A 23300-nucleotide genomic window follows, 5' to 3' on the forward strand; every position below is an offset into this window, starting at 1 on the left:
TTTGGTTCCAACAACGTGCGGACTGCTTTAAACCATACAAACTTTTCTTGAGTTTACAGACATAATTGGGGTGTTCTTCGTCAGCAAAGCCTTCGGGTTGAGTCATGTAGATGTCGTGATCAATTACTCCGTTTAAGAAAGCGGTCTTTACGTCCATTTGGTGTATCTCTAAATCATGCAAATTTGCCAAAGCGAGCAATGTCCTGATGCTGGAATACCTTGCTACAGGTGAGAAGACTTCTTCATAGTCAATACCATGTGTTTGGGAGTAGCCTTGTGCAACGAGTCTTGCCTTATATCGATCGATATTGCCATTGGCGTCGCGCTTGATCTTCATCACCCATCTCGATCCAACTATATTGCCATCTTTCGGTGGCGGCACCAATTCCCATGTTTCATTCGTCAACAGAGAATTGTATTCTGCTTCCAATGCGAGTTTCCACTTTTCTTTGTTAGCACTTGCCATAGCTTCTTTTAGAGATTGGGGTTCATCATTTACAGACGTCAACGAATTGGTCAGCAAAAATTCATCTGGACGGAATTTAACGGGCGCTCTTCTCTGTCTGGTAGGACCAATGTCTTTTACCTGACGCATAAAATTTTCTTCGTAGTTATCTCCCACTGAAGGTATATTCTCTACTGGATCTTGTGTACCAGGATTTTCTGGATTGGCTTCAGGCTCTTCATCTTCTCTTGTTTTACAGATGAAGAAATGGGTGCTATTAGAGCAGCTGGTGTCTTGGAAAGAATGAAATTTATTTTCATGGAAGAGGACATCTCTGCTTCTGATGAATCGCTCTGCCTCTAATACATACAACTTGTATCCCTTAGTATTCTGAGGATATCTAACAAATATTGCTTTCTTAGCTTTGGGTTCGAGTTTGGTTCGTAGACTATCTGGGGTATGTACGAAACACACGCATCCGAATACTTTTAAATTTGAAACATCTGGTTTCTTTCCGAAACCATCTTTCAAATGGCGTTTCATTCTTCAGGGTACTTGTTGCACTACGATTATGTAAATAAACAGCAGTATTTATTGCTTCGCCCCAAAAATGGAGTGGTAATTTGGCATGGTAGAGCATTGAGCGAGAACTTTCTAGTAGTGTTGTGTTTAGTCTCTCAGATACGCCGTTCTGCTCTGGGGTGTGGGGATTGGTAAGCTGGTGTTTGATTCCTATCTCCACACAAACTTGACGAAATGATTCCGAGATGTACTCTCCTCCATTGTCAGTTCTAATTGATCCAACTTTATAGCCTAATTCATTCTCAACCCTGGACACGTATTCTTTGAACTTGCACGTTACTTCCGCCTTTCGTTTAATAAAATATACTGTGACAAATTTGGTGTAGTCGTCAGTGAACGTTAGTACATACTTGCTTCCACCCATGGATGCGACATTCATTGGACCACAAAGATCACTGTGAATTAATTGAAGTGGTTGGCTTGTCTTGTTGATACTTTTCTTTGGAAAAGGCAGCCGATGCATCTTTCCCTGAGCACAAGCTTCACACTCTTTGTTGAATTCATTACTTGAACATTTCAAACCTTGAACCAGCTTCCCTTTAATCGTCTGATTTAAGCAGGAGTAGTTCATATGACCATACCTGCAATGCCATTTCTCCAATGAAGGCATATCGGTACCAGCTACTTGGGCATATTCATGTGTATTCATCATATACAGCTTGTCTTCAATGATATGTCCAATGGTAATACTTCTGCCATCATTCGAAACAACGCATCTTCCTTTATCAAACAACACTTCGGCTCCAAGCCTAGTCATGGCAGGTACAGATAATAAGTTCTTCGAGATTTCAGGCACATACAGCACATTGCTTAGGGTAAGAGTAATAACATTAGATCCATCATAACAGGGAATTTTGACCTTTCCTTCACCATATGCATCAATTGTACTATTGTCACCAAGGTATATCTTAGATGGCTTCCCATACTCACTATAGTCGAGGAGTTGATCGACTTGAAAAGTCATATGTTTTGTTGCTCCACTGTCAATGAACCAGTTGGTGTCTTGGTCTTTACTACTAGCACTTGAGTAGGAATTAAGAGCAATGTTATCAAAATGTTGTTTCTTTCCATCTGTCTCTGCAATGCTTAAGTGATGACTTCTACGATTGACTGGGCAATTCTTCATCACATGGCCAACTTTTCTACATTTGAAACACGTCGGACCTTGACTTGATCCAGATTCATGGTGTTGATTCTCTTTGAACTTGCCAACATTGCGATCACTTTGACCATGTCGATTTCTTCCATGGGACGACCAATTACCTCTTAGAAAATAGTGCTTCATTTTCATTTCTGTCACCTGAATTTTCACATTTGCGCTGTCTTTCTTTCTCTTCACGCTTCTTGTATTCTTCGATGAGTAAACCTTTCACATTGTCCCAATTTAGTTCATTCGGTTTGGTAGCATTGAGGCTAGAAATAAAACTGTCGTATGAATCTGGCAAACTTCCAAGTACTACGGTTGCGAATTTCTGTGGCGTTATTTCTTCTCTTAACTCTCCCAATTGTTCTGCCAAAGACGTCATGTACGTTAGATGGTCATTATATCAGTGCCTTCTTTCATAGTAGCGGCGTAGAATCGACGATTAAGTCGAACGATTTGTGTTATCAAAACACATTCAAACTGTTTTTGTAGAATTTCCCAAGCCGCGCGAGGATCTATTGTCGACGAAATATGGACTTGTAGATCTTTCTGCACGCTGAGCGCGATTAACGAATATGCCTTGTCGGAACGCAGACGATATGAATTTCTTACAGTTGTTGTCGCCGTGTCATCCGGGGCAACCTCTGTTCCTTCAACAAATCCCCATAGACCACGCTCAATCATCACAAGCTTTATATTACACTTCCACGACTGGTAATTTTTGCCATCGAGGTGCTCTATTTTTGTAATCTCCGCCATCTTAAACATGCGGCTGACTCGCACTTTTACTTCACAATTTATCCCTTATCGTGTCAATAATACACATACAAATTAGTACAGCTTCAACCACCGTTTTGGGCTCATAACCTGATAAAATAATCCGAAGGTTTGGTTTATAGAAAGAAGGTTTATTCAACAGTATTAACTTCACATAAAGCAGGCACATGTAGAAAGCGCCATACAACAAACAAAACAGGAAAGTTATCAAGTTACAGATTACGGAACACGTGATTACATTATGACGTAACTATTATATTCTAACATATACTGCCAAGTATCTACTTCAAGGACGTTTGCCGATATGTTTTGATTGAAGGAAGCAAGTTCAGTCACGCAAGACAAGCCTGCATCCTGTCTATCTGATCATCTACTTCGCTCGACGAAGAACTTTCTGAGTCAGAATTCTCACTCTCTACAAATTCATCTGGCATTGGCTCAAACATATATGGCTGAACCATAGCATCTTTGTTAATATTTTCCATTTTGAGTGCTGTAACAGCAGTGAAAAGTCCCAAACTTTGCGTAATAAATGAGAATGCTTGTCAATTTGCAATATAAACAATATTCCTTAGCGAAAGCCTCCCTGTTGTGGCGTCACATATGAAATCTAATTAATTTGGCTGCTCATTTCAAGATGGCGGAACAGCCCTTGAAATAAGCAAACTTTCATTCTAAATTGCACTTTAAATATATATTTTCAAACCGGAAAAATAATGTTTAACGGAATACTAAACTGCAATGAATGATATCGCGACATGAAAAAATATATGTCCCATGTCCTTTAACAAATGTCTTTGCTATTCTTTAATTACTATGAAAAGAATCAGACTGTTAACTGATATGATGTCCTTCATAAAAATAGTTGCATATAATGTGATTTTAGATGTATTCTGGATATGAGTTTCCTCCTATATTTAACAGTGACGCCGAAACAACGATAATTGTGGTGGGGTAATTTGCGTGGCCTTACTTTATATATGCATGCCTTACTTTATTAGTTTCTCATACTTGTAATAAATTGTTGTATAATTGGCCAACTCGAGCGTAGTAACTTTTTACGCGGCCGCGCGAGCAAAGTTGGAGGAGATGAACGGCAATAATTTTTGTAGTCTCGCTTCAATGTAGGTTGCTACATGAAGGAACGTTGCTTGGCATCTGAAAAGTTGGTTAGTCAATGTAAAGAGCTCAATGCAAAGAAACAGCTGTTGGCTCGGCTGGACAAAAAAGGTCAGTGCAACAGCTTGGTCCATTATTGTTCAGTACAAGACTAAAATAAGGAACTGTTGTTGTTAATTCCGACAGACTTTACGTAGCTTTATTTTTAGAAACATATGTGCATATTTGCGCGGCTTAAAGCAACGATAAATGGTGAGCCTACGATAGAATATATATTTAAAGTCAGCTATTTAAGATCATTGCATATTGCTCAATCGCTAAGCTTCCTTTCTCTTATATATGCGAATAATAACAGGATGGTTATAAACAGGATGGTTATATGGTGGACCCCATTTCATTCGAAAACATGAAAAACTTGGTTTACAGTTAGAGTGTTTGAATATTTACATTTATATAAACTCTTTGGGCTTTACTTAAAAATGTTTAACAAATATCTTTACGTGAGTATAACAGCATGCCTTGTATTAATATAAATAAAAAGTTTGTTTTTACTAATAGTAATAGTTTTCATTACATGAAAAGACATTGGTAAAGCTACCCTGATGTTTTAATCCTGCTCTTCAAATGTTAAGTAAAATTTACACCACAATATTCATAGTTATAAGCATATCATTACAAAATTTTTCATCAGTGAATAAAAACATTTGTATCAGCAAGGCAGGAGTAAAAAGTCAGGTTTTTAAATATAGTATGTCTATATTTCACAACAAAAATGTACATAGTAGGTAGGTTGTTTTATATTAAGCAACATGTAAAACATTAAGTAAATGGTTTGAACCATTGTATCTTACAAAATTATGTTGTGTGGCAAAACTATACAGAAAATAGAATGACTTGAGTGACATAGCTCAATACTGGTATCTAATCAATGTTCCTTGAGTTTTTACTCATGCAAACAAAATTCAAAAATTAAATACTTATATCATATGTGATATAGTCTTGCTAACTGATTTTGTATGTTTTGAAAATGTATTCACATTTATTACAAAAGATCATGTGGTCAAAGACGAGACTCTTGATTCTATTTTGCGACACATTAAATGCATAATTAATGAGAATTTATGGGTACTAATAGCCAAAAATATAATCACAATAATTCAATTTGCTCATCCAAAAATGTCATTGGTTTGTGTTGTTTTACTCTTTGATGTCTTAAATCATTCAAAAACGTAAGACCTCAAAACAGCTACACTCATCTCAATTGGCAATTTGACAGTATTTCTTGCATGAACGCATGAATTAATGTACGAAAAGTTAAATACATAGTTCGAGATACTGTTGAGGGGCTTTGATTGTATGGTAGGCTCAGAAGATTTCTTCTTATATGACCAAATACTATATACTAACTTTATTATAACTGGGTATTTTAGAGTTTGACTAATAATTCTTATCACAGGCAATGCAAATAAAGTTGAAATATTGTTTTGGGTAAACACATTTTAAGCTTGCCTTTTTAAACAAATATCTTTGACCTTTATATTATTAATCTGTATGCAGAGATGTAGAAATATCAATGATTGGAAGGAGGACGCTAATATTCAACTATACATGACATGCTGGATTAATTCCTTTGAAATCATTATTTCCAATAAATTATGGTGACTACTGCCCGCAATAATCAATCTTCCTCCGTCCATATAAACTACAACTATTGCATCTAGAATATTTTCATGTGGTTGATGTGCAGCTTACAAACCGATAACTTTTTGTAAAAGCAATAAAACTCTTAATTCCTTTAAAAACATCGGTCAAAAACATGATGGTAATGGTAGATTTTGGTTGTCAAAACCATTGAGTTCTGTAATAACTGGAGTGGCTAACTGTACTAAGGGCGAGGACGCCAAATAATTGGCGTCCAACGGACGTATTTCCGCTGAAATGATCGCTTTGCAGCAAAATTATATTCCGGCCTTCCCCTGGTGTGTATAGTTAATTCTAAAGAATTTTTCAAAAACAAAGACGATATCACAGAATATGGATATTATCATTTCCATATTCTGTGACGATTCTTTTTTGGCATTTCTTTTATAATGCCAACACTTCAATCGTTCAATTGCTGGATGTCGTAGTTTCCACAAAAGGAACATATTGCTTCTCACAGGTGAGATAGTTGCTTGTTTTGTTAGTCCGTCAACGATTGAAAAGCAATTATACATGCACTTGAAAAGCCATATAATACATATTAAAGATCGTACTATTAAAGACTGACTTGAACGCCAAATATACTGATATTTTCCTTTTTTTTTGTTTTTAAAACTCAGCATACTTTTCTGTTATTTGTTATTGCATGAAATCGTAAATTTACTCATCAATTTGCAAAATAGTTTCCCTAAAGCAAAGACCCTGTACACATTTTGCTCTGTGAGTAAGTACCAAAAAGAAATGATCAGCCCAAACAGTACACATGATTTGGAGCAGAGCTTGTTATTTTCTATTTGCTGCCAACATACAGGAAAATGCAAGGAGTAAAGATGTCTGGAAGATGTTATTGACCAGGCGGAGTCTTAAAAAAATGATAATGCTGTAAAGGTAATTGATTTATTGTCTTCCCTATCCAGAGTTATTTAATGATCAACATGGTCAAATTCTATGGATGGAGACAATGGATTCACTAATGATGCCCCTAATGCTTTAAAGTTGAAGTTCACGAACCAAAGAAAGATGGCAAGAAGGTTGTGTGTGTTTTGATGCTTAATAAAATGTCAATTCACAAACATGGAAAATGGGAAGGCCATAAAGTTTGTGTCTATGTAAACATTTGTACTGAGATTGATGATGACTCGATGCAGATGTGAAGCTTCAAACTGTATAAGTCATTGGGTTTTTTATAACTTAATGCTTAATTAAATCAAGTCATATCTTTATCAAAAGATTTTTGTAGAGTGTTGTTTGAATGTTACTAATATCTAATACACTATACTGAAGCATTAAGATTTAGTGATGAAACCTTTAAAGTTACTGTACTGTATATTTCTTCATTATTACAGTTTGAGATAATTTACCTTTTGGAGTAAAGAATGGAGATTTATCATATGCATTGTTGCTGCTTTTTTTTAAGAAAAGTTTTTCCCTTTTCAAAGCTTTTCTACAAATTTCTTGCTTCTTATATTTTTTCATGAGATTGATGATATAGAGGTGTTATAATCCAATAACTTTATAATTTCTAAAAAGCTTTTAAACTTCTAGCATAAAAGTACACTAAAGGTATTTAATTCATTTGGTTTTATTGCCTTGCTATAACATATCTACTGGCACTTTATCAATCTTGTATGAACAAAACACCAGATGTGGATACTCAGAGAACAAAATGCACTACCAACTGCTTATGAAATTTATTATTGAGGTGAAAACTGTGTTAATCATTCAAATTGTGCCCTTATATTGGAAATATAGGAAAAACAAAACAAAGTGAAAAAGACGGGTAGAAGTAGATTAAAACTTCAATTGAATGATAAACACCATTGGAAGCATAAGTGTTTTGATGATTATTTGCATTTTGCCCAACTCATATATCAATACAACAAAATCAAAATGTGCTACAACTTTACAAGTATTTGATGCAGATGCACTTCAGAACATCACAAAAAGGTTACTTAAAGTAATTTCTATACAATATTGTTTGTTTTCATTTACCAAACCTATGCAGACTTGAGTCTTTTTGAAATTTCATATGAAACTCAATTACAGAAAATCCGTAAATATCCAGAGATTTAATATGTACTTTTTTAAAGAAACAAGTAAAAATCCTACAATGGTGGCGAAAAAAGCCATTGCCCATAAAGGAAAAGAAGCAAAATAGCAATGATAACAAATAAGCTAACTTCTCTCTCGTGAACCGTGAAGATGAACTATGATACTTTTTTGTATAGACCAAAGAGTTTAATCAATCAAACAGGTTTGACGCTTGTAAGAAAACGACGCACATCTGCATTCATACATGTGTAGCCGACATATAGCTCTTTCGTAGATAGTTATAAATGCATCCTCGTAGGGCAGATAACTGACAACCACAGTTGACTCGCTGTTATGAATTTTTTAAGGTTTTTACCTTGATTTTCATCAAAAAAATTGCTTGCCGAATCCCAAATACACACATACATTTCTTCATTCTTTCCTCGGAAGGGAGTGGGAAATTGTAAAATTTTCGGAAAAGCGGTCAATTTCGGTAAATCACAGCGGCAAAGGACGAAATCCGCCAATGTTAGAGATAGCCGCTCCAGTTATTATAAAACTCAATGGCTGAAACATACTAAGCAGTCGCTTCAGTCGCGTCCAAAGAGAATTGATGCGCACACGTCAGTCGCTTGAACGCCAGACATAAAGCATACAATATGGCGGCGGTAAAATTTCAAATGGACTTGCTCAAAATAAGCCGGATCATACGAGATATAACAGATATACTTGTGATTAAATTAATAAAAGAAGAAGCTCTTTTGATGTTTGATGGTCAACGATTAAAGTGGACAGGTGATCTGACATCTTTGCGAAATTTTGTCGAAAACACCGGATTGGTGGGCATTTCGAAATCGCCCGGAGGTAAATCAAAAAAGTTTGTTAGCAGCGATCTAGATTTGATTATATTTTGGTACCCGGGCAAGCTAAGTACAATGTCTTTTAATGGAAAGGACGGAGAATCATTTAGGAATTTGTTGATAAGCGTCTTAGATTCCTCACGTGCTAACTTGTCTGAAGTACAAGATAAGATTAACACCGATATTGAAAATAAGCACGAATCTGCTGAGCAAACTATACCTGAAAGCTGTGAAACACGAGGCGAACTTGCTAAATCTGTAACGCGAGATTTGCCTGTATCGGCTTTTGACCAGTCAACAATTGAGGAGTTACAGAACTTTATTGATAGTTCCTTTCAAAAACTTTCGTCAAAAACAAATAAAGACGATCTAACGGAATCTCTTATCGGCGCAACTCCTTGTCGAGCCAGAGACGCTGTAACATCCTTAGTGGACAAGTTTGATGAGTTTAAAAATCAAATTGAATTAACGGTGTTTAAAATGGTGGCAAAAATTTAAGAACAAAGGCAAGTCATACTTAGAAACAAGCAAGATATATGCAAATGGACAACAGAAAATTTGAATCTAAAGTCACGCTTAACAAAGAAGGAAAGTGAAGTGCTTGTTTTGTCACATGCCACGCCATCTATTAAACCAAAAATTCCTTTACATGACGAAACGACTGCATCGCAAAACAATGTGCCCTTAATTTGTAATGCAAAACATGCTAATCTCGAGACAAGCGTAGGCGTGCGGGACTCAGTAAACTCCCCTGCAGCAGGTCAAGGCTGCAAGAGTAGAAGAACGACTCAAGTTCAAATTGATAAACAGCTTATTGAGTATCGACGAAAGAAACAAAGCAAACATCAGAAAGATTTCCCTAGTAATAAATGCTTAAATACAAGCAGCGGAATAATTATCAAAGGTGTAAAGTCAGCGAAACGATTAAAACTCAAAACCAACAGGCTCAAAGAAATGACATTCCTAGCAACGAACTTGTCTCTCAGAATACCGAACATCAACGAAAACATCAGAGCAACTTTAATTCTGAAGTAGATAAAGACTTAAAAGTCACACAAAGTGATAGAGTAACGAAGCGAGTACATTCTACCGCAACAGGCCAAAAACAAACCCATTTTTGACATCGTCAGTCGTTCCAACGATGCCCTTATCACCAATACTTCCATCAACAAGCTCCTTTACAAAATCGTCAGTTGACTTCTTGGCATCTTCAGCATCGTTATTCTCATCAACAGAAATTACCAATGGAATTCAGCCTGACGAAAGTATTCAGAGAGGAACAACAAAAGTCTTGGAGAGAATGTCTGTGCTATATAGAAAAGGCGACAGCCAACAACCCCAACACGATCAATTTATAGTTAAAGACATTTTTAAAGGAAAAGAAGATAGTACATTAGAGTGTTGTTTGTCTATCACACAATCGCTTGAGTTCGTTCGAAAAATAACTACACTAGTAAGATCGTCTCTTAATCCAAGCGATCATTATAACTTACGTTCCCGTTGCAGACCGTCTGGTCATAACAAAAGCAATTGTATTATTCCAAGAGTATCCTTTGAACGTTGTGGATCACCAAATGTATATGTACCATCCATATTGTTGTCTAATATCATGTCGCTGGCCCCAAAAATCGATGAATTACATGCGTATGTTGCCAGTTTAAGTGTGGATATTTTATGCATCGTGGAAACTTGGTTGCAAAGTCATTGATGATAACATTGTCTCGCTACCCGGATATAATTTAATTAGACGCGATAGACGTGAACGCATTTATGGTGGTGTTTGCGTCTATATTCGAAACACAATTAACTTTAGCATCTTGCAAGACCTTTTAACAAATGAGTTCGAAGCATTATGGTTAGATCTAAGACTAACCCGCTTACCAAGAGGTGTGTCCAATATTATTTTACGTAATTTGGACCACCCACCGGGGGCGAATGATGAGTCTATGATCAATTATCTTTTTGAATCCCTACTATCACTTAAAACAAAATTTCCAAATTGGGGGATAATTTCCTCGGGTGATTTTAGCAAATTGAACGTTCGTCTGTTAAAGAATAGTTTCCAATTGCGTCAGATCGTAAATTTCCCTACTCGTGGCAATAATAACCTAGATTTGATTTCAACAAATTTGAAAGAATTTTACGATTCTCCAATTAAACGTCCTCCCTTTGGACTATCCGATCATGTCGCCGTAGATATGCAATCATTAAAAAGATCTGAAAACTCTGGTACTAAAGTAATGGTAATGTCAAGGGATTTGCGACCATCCAAACGTTCGGCCTTTGGTAAATATTTAGAAGAAGTTAATGTCGAACAGTGGATAGGAAGAAATAGTGACGACAAAATGAAAATGTTAGAGCTAATTATTAACTTTGGTCTTGATTTCCTACTCCCCACAAAAAAGAAGGTGCTGATCACTAATGAGACTCCTTGGATAACCAAATCGCTAAAACAGTTGATCCGCCGAAGGGAAAAAGCTTTTGCACAAAAAGATCTTGAATCTTTTAAGAAATTAAGAAACAAAGTAAACCGAGAAAGAAAATCTTGTCGGAAAAGTTTTTACCAAAACAAAGTAGAACATTAAAAATCGTGTTCATCTGCAAGTTGGTGGAAGGAAATCAAAAAGTTAAGTGGTATTTCACCGTCGGTTTCTTCACAGGAAGATATGATGTCAACCTTGCAAAATATTGATAATGCACTAACACCCTCTGATCATTCTCCTGAGCAACTTGCAAACATGATCAACGAATCCTTTCTAATACCCATGAAAGATTTTAACCCACTGCCCCAACATTTATGCTTTGATAATGAGAATGATGATTTCCCGAGGTTGTTGCCTGTCACTGAGTTTACTGCTTTTAAGATGTTGTCAGCTTTTAACGCAAGGAAAGCAACTGGCCCAGACGGCATTCCCGCTTGGGTTCTAAAAGAGAATGCTGAATTATTGGCCGCTACCGTGGCAGATATTATAAACAGCTCCTTTAAAAAGGCCCGGTTACCAGAATCATGGAAAAAAGCAAATATTATACGGATTCAAAAGCAGAAACCTGTACGAGGTATTAATAAACACTTAAGGCCTATATCACTTACTGCGATTGTATCAAAAGTAGCCGAGGAGTTTGTTCTGGAAAATTATGTCAAACCAGCTGTACTTAAGAAAATAGACTCTAATCAGTATGGGGAAATTCCAAATTCAAGCACAACTATAGCTTTTCTTAGTATGTTACAGTCGTGGAATAAAGCAACTGATGGTAACGGGGCGGCCGTTCGTGTGCTGTTATTGGATTTCAAGAAAGCTTTTGATCTGATTGATTATAACTTATTGGTTGAAAAACTACGTTCATTTGATATACCGAAATGGGTTCTACACTGGATTATGGATTTCCTCTCCTTCAGGAAACAAAGAGTAAAGCTGAAATTCGATTGCTTTTCAGAGTGGGAACTCGTACCTGCAGGCGTTCCGCAGGGCACAAAATTGTGGCCTTGGCTATTTTTGATAATGATTAACGATCTCAAGTTACCAAATAATGAAATGTGGAAATTCGTTGACGATACCACTGTTAGTGAAGTAATTGAGAAAGATCAAACAAGTAACTTACAAAACCAAATGGACACATTAGCGAACAGCATCCCGCGTGATAAGTTCCAGTTAAATGAAACCAAATGTAAAGAGATGCGAATTTGTTTTGGATCTATTACCAATGACCTTCAACCAATTACCATCAATAACATTACACTGGATATTGTCCAACACGCGAAAGTTTAGATATTGGTTATAGCCAGAAACCTTAAGTGGAACATCCACGTAAATGAAATAATTAAGAAATGCCGTAAACGCCTCTATTATCTTATTCAACTAAAACGAGCAAATATCGAAGTCAAGGAATTGCTCCAATTTTACAAAACGTGTATAAGACCTGTCTTAGAGTATGCTTGCCTAGTGTTCCACAATAGTCTGACATTATATTTGTCAGATGACCTAGAGTCAGTCCAAAAGCGAGCATTAAAAATAATCCTGCCTCATCAAGAATATGAAAACGCTCAGCAGTTTACTAATTTGCAACGCCTTAGCGAAAGGAGGAATGATATAACAACAGCGTTGTTTCAGAAGATAGAAGCAGACTCCTCACATAAGATTCATTACCTTTTGCCTCCTCGTTTAGAACGTTCAACTATGGAACTTAGGACTCAATCTTCATTTAATACTAACTTTAATACCAATCGTTTTAGAAATAGTTTTATAACTTATAACTCATTGAAGACGTAATTTAGTTATATTATTTGTGTATGTATTATATGTAATCTTAAACGTATTTCAGCAATATGGCTGCCAGTTTTAAGAAATAGATCATCTATCTATCTAGAAACACACATGCAGCGACCATCGCGACTTTTACCGTGGCGTCTATTGAACATGGCGGAGATTTCTGTTTGTTACAGACACAGGCATCACTTAAACTTTATATTTTGGCCTTTATTATATTTACTAATATAGGAATGTCAGTACTGCGGAGAAAAAAGAACAAACCAGTTAAAACACGCCAATATGATCATAGCTCATTACGCGTATATCGTGACAATCTTATTCTGTGCATTTGGGTTGTGAATTAGGGTTCCAGTTTGTAGCTCCTATTGTCCCTATTTGATAAGTCATATAAAAACTGAAAGATTCCAGTGTGAATTCACTCCATATTGCCTTCGTTTTCCAAGGTATAATCTATAAATTCCGTATGATTTTTATAACAGGGGAATATGATATGCATTACGAAATTAAAAGTGTCTATTGGCCAATCAGTGTAAAGCGACTGAAGCGACCAATGTCAAAAGTTCAACATGTTGCACTTTCAAAGCGACTAGATGACGCGGACTACGCTACTAGCTTAGTAACTACGCAAAGCGGTAGTTTTAGACGCGCGACTAATGCGACTGTCTAGTGTGTTTCAGCCTTTATAACCAATTTTATAATATATTAATCCTAATACGGTATTTAAATATGCACATGAAAAACATGTGACTTGGACGAAATTTGAACTCGCACCTTCGGGATACTAGTTCAAATCTCGTCCAAGTCACATGTTTTTCATGTGCATATTCAAATACCGTGTAAGGATTAATATATTATGTATATACTCTAACCAATTTTAAACAAGTGAATTCCTCATTTTCACAATAAATGGCTTGGAGAACTTTTCCGAAAGGCGTTTGTTGACAGCTTCGCTTGCCCAAGTGGAAGGAGCTATACTACAAATATCTACGCTATTCTTGAATGATTTTGAACAGACTCCACTGCGTATGATTTTATAAATTTTAAATGCACAAATTGAAAATGACATGAAATGCGGTAGAATTATTAAACTTTCATAATTTTTCGTCAACATTATAAGTAGTGTACAGAATTCAAGAAGTTCTGATACAAAATTTGTCTTCGGAATCATGAATAATGTATTAAAATGTGAAGATGTGAAACAAGAGTTTACGCTGACAACATGTATGGAAATATTTATCGAATTACGTGCAAGGTTCACACTCTCAACTTAAATAAAATCACCTTTTGCTATTGTTACTTGGTTTATTAGATAGCTACATTTGGCCGGTATTCGTAGTATTTCCCAATATTTCATAAATATTTTTGTTTTATCTAAGTAAATTTCCATAAAAGCACAAGTACAAATCAAGAAAATAAGAAACAATTTCTCTCACCTACGTCCGATCGTTTTTGTCTGTACGTTTAGGAATAGGTGGGACTTGAAATTCTTTACCAAACACTGGTTTCTTTCACATCTCACTATGTAACGGAAATGATAAAAAGCAAAGAAAGCAGGATCTTGTTATACTCTATCATCAGAAAATTCCACGCGTGTGGGCAACGCCAAGTCCAATGACCAATAAAATACTTGCTATTACGGTTTCTCGCGCGTGCGTCACGAAATAATAAAATAAATGATTATGTAACTACTGCGTCACACAAACACTGATCTGATAATAGACTGGATATAGCTTCTACAGTTAGCAAAAGTGAAGCCTAATTATATATGCAAAATTCATTTCCGGGTACCACGGCGAGATACAAATTACTATAGAAATGTATGGCGGATAGCGTTTACAAACATGGATTTTCGAATATTTAAGACCTTTCGCGACTCTTTACTAACCTCAAGTATTAGTCATGGATAAAACAGGTTATGCGAATCGATTTGACATCAAAATGATTCCTATAGCTGTAAAATATCGACGTTAGTGTTGATTTAAAAGTTGTACATGCGAGAATGGATTTTGTCCCATCGTTGCCAATGCAAGATAGTTCACTGCTCGCTTTCCAATTTCTGAGGCATTTATGATCTAGTATACGTTTCAGTTCTTTAGAAATGAGATGAGTAACTTTTTTTATCATTCTTTCTTTATGTTGAGAGGGTTGTTGACATTTTATTTTTGCTTAACTTCATTTTTTCATGAGCAAAGTACTACTGATGCTTAAACAAGACAAGTCTATTTAGTTTCTTTCGCACTTTATCTTTAGTTTCTATTTCTGTAGTTGTTTTTCTCAAATGATATACTCGCAGCACCTTGCTGTAACATTGAGATATGGTCTTAATGAGTAAATATGATTTTCGTGAACAGTAGTATTCAACATGTGTGTGTCGAGACCACTGAATGTGGTCCTCAAATCTATACCATTTAATACAGACACAGCAATACCATCAGGAATTACTTACCCTTGCGGTAAATTTCCATTTGTAGCTGCCAAACATTCTCTGAAAGCACCTCTCTGTTTCATTGCATATTACTATAACACTTGCTGTTGGCTTAAACAAATTACCCCTGTCTTTTAAAGTCCAGAAAGCAGACTCATTTTTATGGTTTCTTGAACTGACTGCTTCATGACAAACAGGACAGTTTATTTTCTTTTGCACCATCTGGGCAATATAGCCAGCCATGTACGATATCACTGCCTTTTTACATTCAGTAAATTTCACTTTCCTCTTCTAAGTGCTAAGCAAATTCCAGAAGATCATAGTTAGTATGAATGTAATATTAATGCCTTAAATATTTTTCCAAAAAGATTAAAATTATTCTTAAGATATTAATGTAGTTAGGGATGGTATAAATATGAATTGCAGTTGACATTAGAATCCTTTTCAGCAATAGTTTGATCATCAGTCTCGAGTCTTGTAGTGATAAGAAAGACAAGAGCTTTATTCCACTTGTGAAGTGTGACTTTAATAATCGAACAGTTGACCAATTTACAGCTGTAGACAATAAACTGTTGCTGAGAAGCAGTATTCATGGCTGTAAAGGAATTAGCACAAGACAATGTGAAACTGATATACTAGATACAATTGGATAAACTTATAATTATAAACTGTGGACACAGTCTTATGTTGCTGTTAATAATTTAAATCTGCTTAAGGGACAAACCAAAACCAAGATGATTATAAACAATGCACCCAGCTTTTGCACTCTTAAAGGGCCTGCAAATTCATACCTGGCTGGCTACATTACCATGATGTTTCAAAAGCAGTTTACTAAAGTGTCCTAATGTGTGTAGAACGCATTTGTTAGATTTTAATGTCAATGAAAATCATACTTCTTTAAATAATTAAGCGCAAAGTGCGACTATACCATTTGAGAAAAACAACTACAGAAATGGAAACTAAAGATAAAGTGCTAAAGAAACTAAATAGACTTGTCTTGTTTAAGCATCAGTAGTACTTTGCTCATGAAAAAATGAAGTTACAGCAAAAATAAAATGTCAACAATCTCTCAACATAAAGAAAGAATGATAAAAAAAGTAACTCACCTCATTTCTAAAGAACTGAAACGTATACTAGATCATAAATGCCTCAGAAATTGGAAAGCAAGCAGTGAACTATCTTGCATTGGCAACGATGGGACAAAATCCATTTTCGCATGTACAACTTTTAAATCAACACTAACGTCGATATTTTACAGCTATAGGAATCATTTTGATGTCAAATCGATTCGCATAACCTGTTTTATCCATGACTAATACTTGAGGTTAGTAAGGACTCGCGAAAGGTCTTAAATATTCGAAAATCCATGTTTGTAAACGTTATCCGCCATACGTTTTTATAGTAATTTGTATCTCGCCGTGGTACCCGGAAGTGAATTTTGCATATATAATTAGGCTTCACTTTTGCTACCTGTAGAAGCTATATCCAGTCTATTATCAGATCAGTGCACACAAATGATAGTATTGCATATGGCAATTTCAAAACTAATGTTATGGAGGATGGTCTCCGCCAAAATTAAAAGCTATATTTTTAATTACTAATGCACATTTTGTCCTCTGCAATGTGCATTTTTTCTTGATCGTATTCCATTCTGGAATTTCATAATCGGGTATTGTCCTGTACAATTTCTCTTAAAACGCATTTCGTTGTTGAACATTCCATTATGATGACGTAACATTATTCGTGACTCGCAAAACATCAAATTTTACTCAATAAAATTATAATTTATTTATAATTATTTACCGCCAAAAATTGTTATTATCAATAAATTATAAGTTGCAATATTTATGCAATAACTTTAACGATCTTTGTCCTTCGAAGCAACTTAGGTATTCTGTACAAAAGAAACGATTTCTTTGGTATGGGGGATGATAATGCAGCGAAAAATCGATAGGCAGCAGCTTTACTTCGCCGAGCAGGAAATTTACTGATCCAGACTCTTCTCGATCAGCAAGTCTTAGATCTTCATCGACTGCTCAAGATGGTAATCTTGCCGATCATAGAGCTGCTCAAACGTGTCCAATCGTCAACACTAGACAGCACATTGGAAGAACAACATCAGGCTTCGCCATCTCAAGCTTCCACATCAAGATCATCTTTTTCGATAAGAGAGCAGGAGTTTAGGCGGTTGTTTGCACCGTATAATCGAGCTGACAATGGAAAGATGTTTTCTCATCCACCAGCAAAACGTGGTCGATCTAATTCGTGGGGACAGCAAAGTCGGTGTTACAAAAAGCTGGTGTTGGACGTAGACGTAATTCTTTCCATAAAGTTTCAAGTGCAGCCAAAGTGAAGGCAAAATTAGAAGAGATCTATCCCCGGCTGGTATCAGGCGGTGGTTTTGAGATATTAAGGAGTGGTTTATCACCCAAAGATTTGTATCTTATTACCCCTCCACCAAATACTGGATATTCTGTCCACTTTCTTTCGTGATAGTTCTGGCCTAGGGCTGGCAATTGCATATATGAGACCAGTTCAAGCTGATCTAGATTCCTCATCCTTGGAAATGGATGATCACGCTAATGCAGGAGATGCTCCAGAAAACAAGGTACTGTATTCATAGCTTTGAGTAATTTAAGGGATAAATTGTTATACGTATACATACATTGTTTTTGCTAGGATATATCTATTGGACCAACAGTGAAATGCTTAAATTGCTCAGTGCAGATTCCAAGAATTCAATCAGGAATTATATGGTTGAATGTGGAATGGACAATCATCATAAACAATTTAAGAAGGTCAAGATCAATGTATGCTATAAGCTTGCATTTATTCCTATTACACATTTACTTTGAAAATGCTTTTTTTACTGTTTTTTGTTCACCTACCTATTTTGAAAGTTGAAATTATTGTATCTCAGATAATATGAATAATTTTTTTACAGGCAAGTTTTTCTGGAACTCCATTAATGTCTGAACTGCATGAAATTATTCCTGACCTTCATGATACTGCCATGGAAGAAGCTGTAAGAGTTTGTGAGGTAGACATTGAAGTGGCAGTTTCATCATTGTTGGATCACAGTAAGTACTTACATCATGTCAAGTTCAATCTATAGGATTATCAATAGATTTTGGTCATAGCATTGACTGCATTGAGGCATAATGGTGGTGTGAACAGACAAATATTTTATTTTTTGTTTTTTTAATAACTACCTCCACATAATAAATTAATTAATGTGTTTATACATATAACTTCAATTATAAAGGCAAAGGAATATTACTTAAAGAGGAGATGCCTAATTATGGTGCTGTTGATAGCGCAGACTCAGATTCAGAAAGTCTTCAACAGGCAACAGCAGTTCTTCTACCAGAAGGTACGAAGAAATTAATAGGTACATACATGCTGCCAAACACTCATAAATGCATCATAATTGCAGCATTTATCTTAATAATTTTCAAAAGAAACGAGTTGTAAATGGTTTGATGTATTTTTCTTGATTGGTTGAAAATGATGCTTTGCTTCATGCATGACTTTTAGCTTGTTGTTTTAACTGGCAATGTGCTCCTGCAGCACAATTTGGTCTCAATATGAACAAAGTTGAACTTGCTTATTGTGATTTTTGCTTGTTGTACTTAGGTGTAGAAGTTGTGATATTGGTAAGCTTAGTCTAGCAAATACTTGCTGGGTTGTATTGCTACAATAATCATTTGACTGGTTTTTTATTTAAGAACAAAAGAAGACAGTCATTGAAGAGTATCAAGATGCTACAATTGTCAGTGACAGTCCAGTTTTTCGAGTTTATGTCAACCGCATGGCAAGTGACTTTGCCAATGACATTTTGGGAATTTACAAGAATCACATTATAAGTTGTGTGCTCAGTTCAGTGTGAAGTTTGAAAACGAAACTTCAGTTGACAGTGGTCCCTTACTGTAGGGGATTTCCCCCCAAGAGTGCAGCACTGTATCCAATAAAAGAAACATAAATCGCTGTAGACGTTAAGAAAATTTGCGGGCTCAGAATACAATTTTGCACGTGTCTTCTGTACACTTCATTACAAGTGGCAAGTCGATCTTTAGCTATTAAAATTTTTCACCCAAGAAAGAATATATATTTGATACAACACATCCAAGAACGAGCTGATCAACGTTTTCATCCTAAGTACATGCTGTTTTGATTTTATTTGAATAAACACAGAACTTGGGCAAGGAATAATTCAACATGTATATTCACGTGTAACACGATTTTGCGATCAATGGTTGACGGTTGACCCGTTTCATTTCTTATTCTTGGCGCAACTTTAGCAAGAAACGGTGTTTTGGAACATGTACTGCTATATTGTAACGTGATCAAAGTAAGGTGAAATTTTTGTTTAGATATTGTAGTTATTGTTAAACAAAGACAATGAGGAACAACGAACGTCTCATTACCGTTGATTAAATAAAGCATACAATTTATTGTTTTTAGCCACAAATAATGCAAGCAACATCTTATTTAAGTACTTTGGTGTGTTGATAAGCACAAAAAAGCTTTAAAATTTAAATGATCCAAATCGACATAGGATGGTGGAAATGTTTATGATGGATTGATGATAAATGCGTAAAACAACGAATGTGTGTGCTACTTTGCTCATGTTGCTTTCTAGGCTCTTTGAATGATTTTGACATAGGAAATTTGTTCTCATTATTAAGAAAGGCCAATTTTTTTATCTTTAGTGTTAAGGCCAATTATTGATCGCCAAAATTCATAAAAGCCTGCGGGTTATTGTCTTATTGTTGTGGACATTTAACAAATATATTTTAATATTTCATACACCTTACTATAGCCTTAATTTTCAATTGTTTCGACAAAAACTTTGTTAATTTTTTTGTTTTTTTTATAAGATTAAACTCAAAACTTTTTATGATATATACGTCTGTGATGATGATTAATATTTTTTAACATGGGGTTAGTGAATATGTGATTTACAAAATGTTTTTGATTAAGAATCATGTAGCCTTAAACCTTTAAATAGTTGTAGTTTTTATTGCTAATCACAGCAGTTTTTAAACAGTGATATTATTTTACAAAGAGGTAATTGAATCTTTATTCATAACAATGCATTGTTGCTTTATAATACTAGTAAGTATTGTTTGTCAATAATTGCATTCAAGACAATATGTAGTGTACAACCCACTTTTTTCCCCTTAGATTGGTTTATTAACTAAGCCCATTTCTTTAGTAAGCTTGGAATGTCAGTTAAATTATTTTTCTTTAGTTGCTTAGAACATTTTCCATTTGCTGTTGTTAGCAAGTAAACTATAATGTTATACTTAAAATTTTAGGGTTATGTATAAAATAGGTATGATACATGCATGTAAAGACGAGAATAAGTTACAAATGGTTGAGGAGACATATAACTTATCATGACCTGTGAATGAGACTCATCATGTTTTGATTAAAACATTTTGCTAAATGTTGTGATCACCAGGACTTAATTAGGGGGAATGGGTTGTAACATTAGGATATGTTTAAATCAATCAAAAATAAATAAAGTGACAGTTACATTTTATTGTTTATTTTAGTTCATATCATAATGAAACATAATTGGGCGCAATACAGAAAAAAACTGGACTGCTGCTAATAGAGCTTTAAGATGCATTGATGCAATGCCTAATGATGATGGCTGTAGTAATATGTAAAGGACAATGAATTCCCATAGAATGTAATATGGCATATCTTGAAGGTCTTCCTGAGTTTATACGTACAGTTCAATGCAACTAACTTTCATTTAATTACACTTTAGGTTTTGTGTTGCTATTGGCCGAGGACAAATGTCTTAGCTAGAGTAAAGAAGCTGGAATTGCCAGACAAAAATGATTGGAAAAAACATAAAGTCATAATATTCACATTTGCAGGTTAATATGATGTCTTGTGATTATAGTATGAATTTTTCGTTTAGGTTACATTTGTTTTGGATTTCCAGTTATTCCCATTTTGATTGTAAATAATCATTGCTATGTCTGGTGTAGGAATTTTTTATAAACTTGCTGCCAGCTTTATCACATTTTCCCCACTGAAGCCTCTAAAGTGCTATAAACGATTTAATGCTCTGTTTTCTAAATTTAAACCTTTCTTTTACTAAGTTCTCAAAAGTTCTCTAGAAGAGCCATTGCCACTTCAAACATTGAATCAGATGATGAGTCATTCAACGACAAGCCACGAAAACGTCCTCGTTTCAAAAGTAGTATGGAAGAATTTCCAGATTACAGTGACATAGAAAGTAGGTTATATAGTATTCTAGATATTTCTCTCCCATCACAACAACTTATGTACACAGTAACACAGAAAAGTGTTTTATTTCTACAGTTATAACTACCTACGTGCGTATATGGCTGTAGTCAATGAAGGATCTTGTGTGCAAAACACAATAAGTTCTTTGAATTTGGCTATGTCTTCTTCCTTAAGATGGGAAAAGATAGGATTAAGACTGAATCTATTGCCGTAGCTACTTAAATATTACATCTTTGGCAAGCATTTTACTTAACCAAATTTTTGTATTTTTAGTATAGCTTAGTACTCAATAAACATTGTTATGCGATGATCGTGTATTTTTTCGCATTAGACGATGATGACAGTGATGAACCCGTAATTCAACACAGAGCCCTCAGTTACCTCCTGCTGCACGTTGCACATCTTTTTGTATGAACAATAAGCATTTATTGGAATCTTCTGAAAGTAATATGATAACAGCCGTCAATGAACTCTTATCAACAAATTCTAGAAGTAAGTACTGTAGTTTCAATGCAATAGGCCATTGCTTTATTCAAAGGAGTGCAGTTTTTCACATATTGCTACGTTGCATTTAAATGTAATGAGTGATTTTTCTTTTTACATTTGCCGGTGTACAGCGACTTGATCTCCCTTGCAGAAAAGGTATAAGCGCAACTATAATCCTTTTACAAGTCAAGTGGACAATTTTTTGACAGAAACATGCATGTAAAAATTTCTCTTTTCATCCTAATATAATGTTGATCTAGATTTATATGACGGTGAGCTAGCAGTAGAAATCCTAAACACAAAGGATCATGCAATAACTTCCACATCTACTAGTAGGACACCATCTCAGCGTAGTGGTCAGTTTTCTGTCTCAGAACTGACTAATCAGCAACTTTCATATAATATGTCCACTAAAATGTTGAAATAATTTTCATTGATTCTTTTTAAATAACTTTAACATTCGTATTGTACATTTACTGTTTTTCTACCCCCATCGTTCCATTATAGGGCTTATGTATGTTCTACAGGTACCGTAGGGGTTGGTCCTTTATAATGTTGTTGTAAATAGTTGAAAAAATGTTAGTTATAGTTAAAATTGCAGTTGTGTTCACCACAATTTAATCAAAATACATTCGTTCAAATCTAATTCTTAGCGTTTGCTATCAAACTACTAAATGAAACTTTTTCGAGGTTTTTTATTTTAGTCACCTTTCTGTTTCTGACTTTTGAAACTTGTAGTGCCTTAATTTAAATGACGTTCGTGCGTGCAATAAAGATATATGTTAAACCCAGTACGTGTCTTCTCTGTAGATACAAGAACGTCTCTTCACAAGGAATTCTTACAACTGGCACAACAAGAGAAAGACATTCTCAACGAAACAGTGGTGTCTTAGGCAAGCTTTTCTTACAATTCATTATTGCATGTTATGTTGTTACGTTTTCATTTACGTTCATTTCGTGTCATTTGAAATCGTTTTTTTTTTCACAACTAACTGCAACACATGATTGCTTTGCAGATGCGCATGACCTTTCATCCCACGAAACGCCTTAGGCAAGTTTTATGAACATAACACCTGCAGGAAGACGTTCTCAACCAAACATTAATGTTACCTTTTTTATAGTATATAGTTTTTGAATAGCGTTGTTATTATGTATGCGTATTCAATTAGCAATTTGATGCGAGTTTTATTTG

The 23300-nt window shown here is 35.2% G+C and overlaps 2 protein-coding genes across 12 annotated transcripts in view; one reads left to right on the forward strand and one right to left on the reverse strand.

Annotated features, from left to right (window-relative positions):
* LOC124436324 (NACHT, LRR and PYD domains-containing protein 12-like) overlaps positions 1-16604 on the reverse strand; it is a 39858-nt gene extending 23254 nt beyond the window's left edge. For 3 of the 5 annotated variants that reach the window (XR_006945322.1, XR_006945321.1, XR_006945320.1), the window contains exons 1-3: positions 16459-16604; positions 15374-15947; positions 14361-14445 (exon numbers count right to left, since the gene is read on the reverse strand). The gene's annotated coding sequence lies outside the window, so the exon portion shown is untranslated. Of the gene's footprint in view, positions 1-14360; positions 14523-15373; positions 15948-16458 lie in introns of those variants that run through there. The other 2 variants (XM_046986232.1, XM_046986233.1) reach the window with 2 other exon arrangements.
* Positions 16605-17200: 596 nt separating this feature from the next.
* Positions 17201-23001, forward strand: LOC124437081. 7 transcript variants are annotated; one of them, XR_006945575.1, is made up of 11 exons: positions 17201-17960; positions 18032-18162; positions 18297-18432; positions 18618-18725; positions 19081-19703; positions 20914-21053; positions 21135-21246; positions 21475-21611; positions 21954-22114; positions 22240-22264; positions 22919-23001. XR_006945575.1 is itself a non-coding variant. In XM_046987105.1 (6 exons), exons 2-5 carry the CDS (start codon positions 18058-18060, stop codon positions 19239-19241), a joined length of 510 nt encoding a protein of 169 aa, XP_046843061.1. In that variant the 5' UTR covers positions 17201-17960; positions 18032-18057; the 3' UTR covers positions 19242-19703; positions 20914-21111. The 7 variants fall into 7 exon arrangements, 1 of the variants encoding a protein (XP_046843061.1); XR_006945572.1 differs by lacking the exon at positions 22240-22264; XR_006945576.1 differs by lacking the exon at positions 22240-22264 and having other exon boundaries at positions 21485-21611.
* The last annotated feature ends 299 nt before the right edge of the window (positions 23002-23300 follow it).

The sequence above is a fragment of the Xenia sp. Carnegie-2017 genome, unplaced genomic scaffold, assembly GCF_021976095.1.
Source record: "Xenia sp. Carnegie-2017 unplaced genomic scaffold, XeniaSp_v1 HiC_scaffold_16, whole genome shotgun sequence".
NCBI classification, from domain to species: Eukaryota; Metazoa; Cnidaria; class Anthozoa; order Malacalcyonacea; family Xeniidae; genus Xenia; species Xenia sp. Carnegie-2017.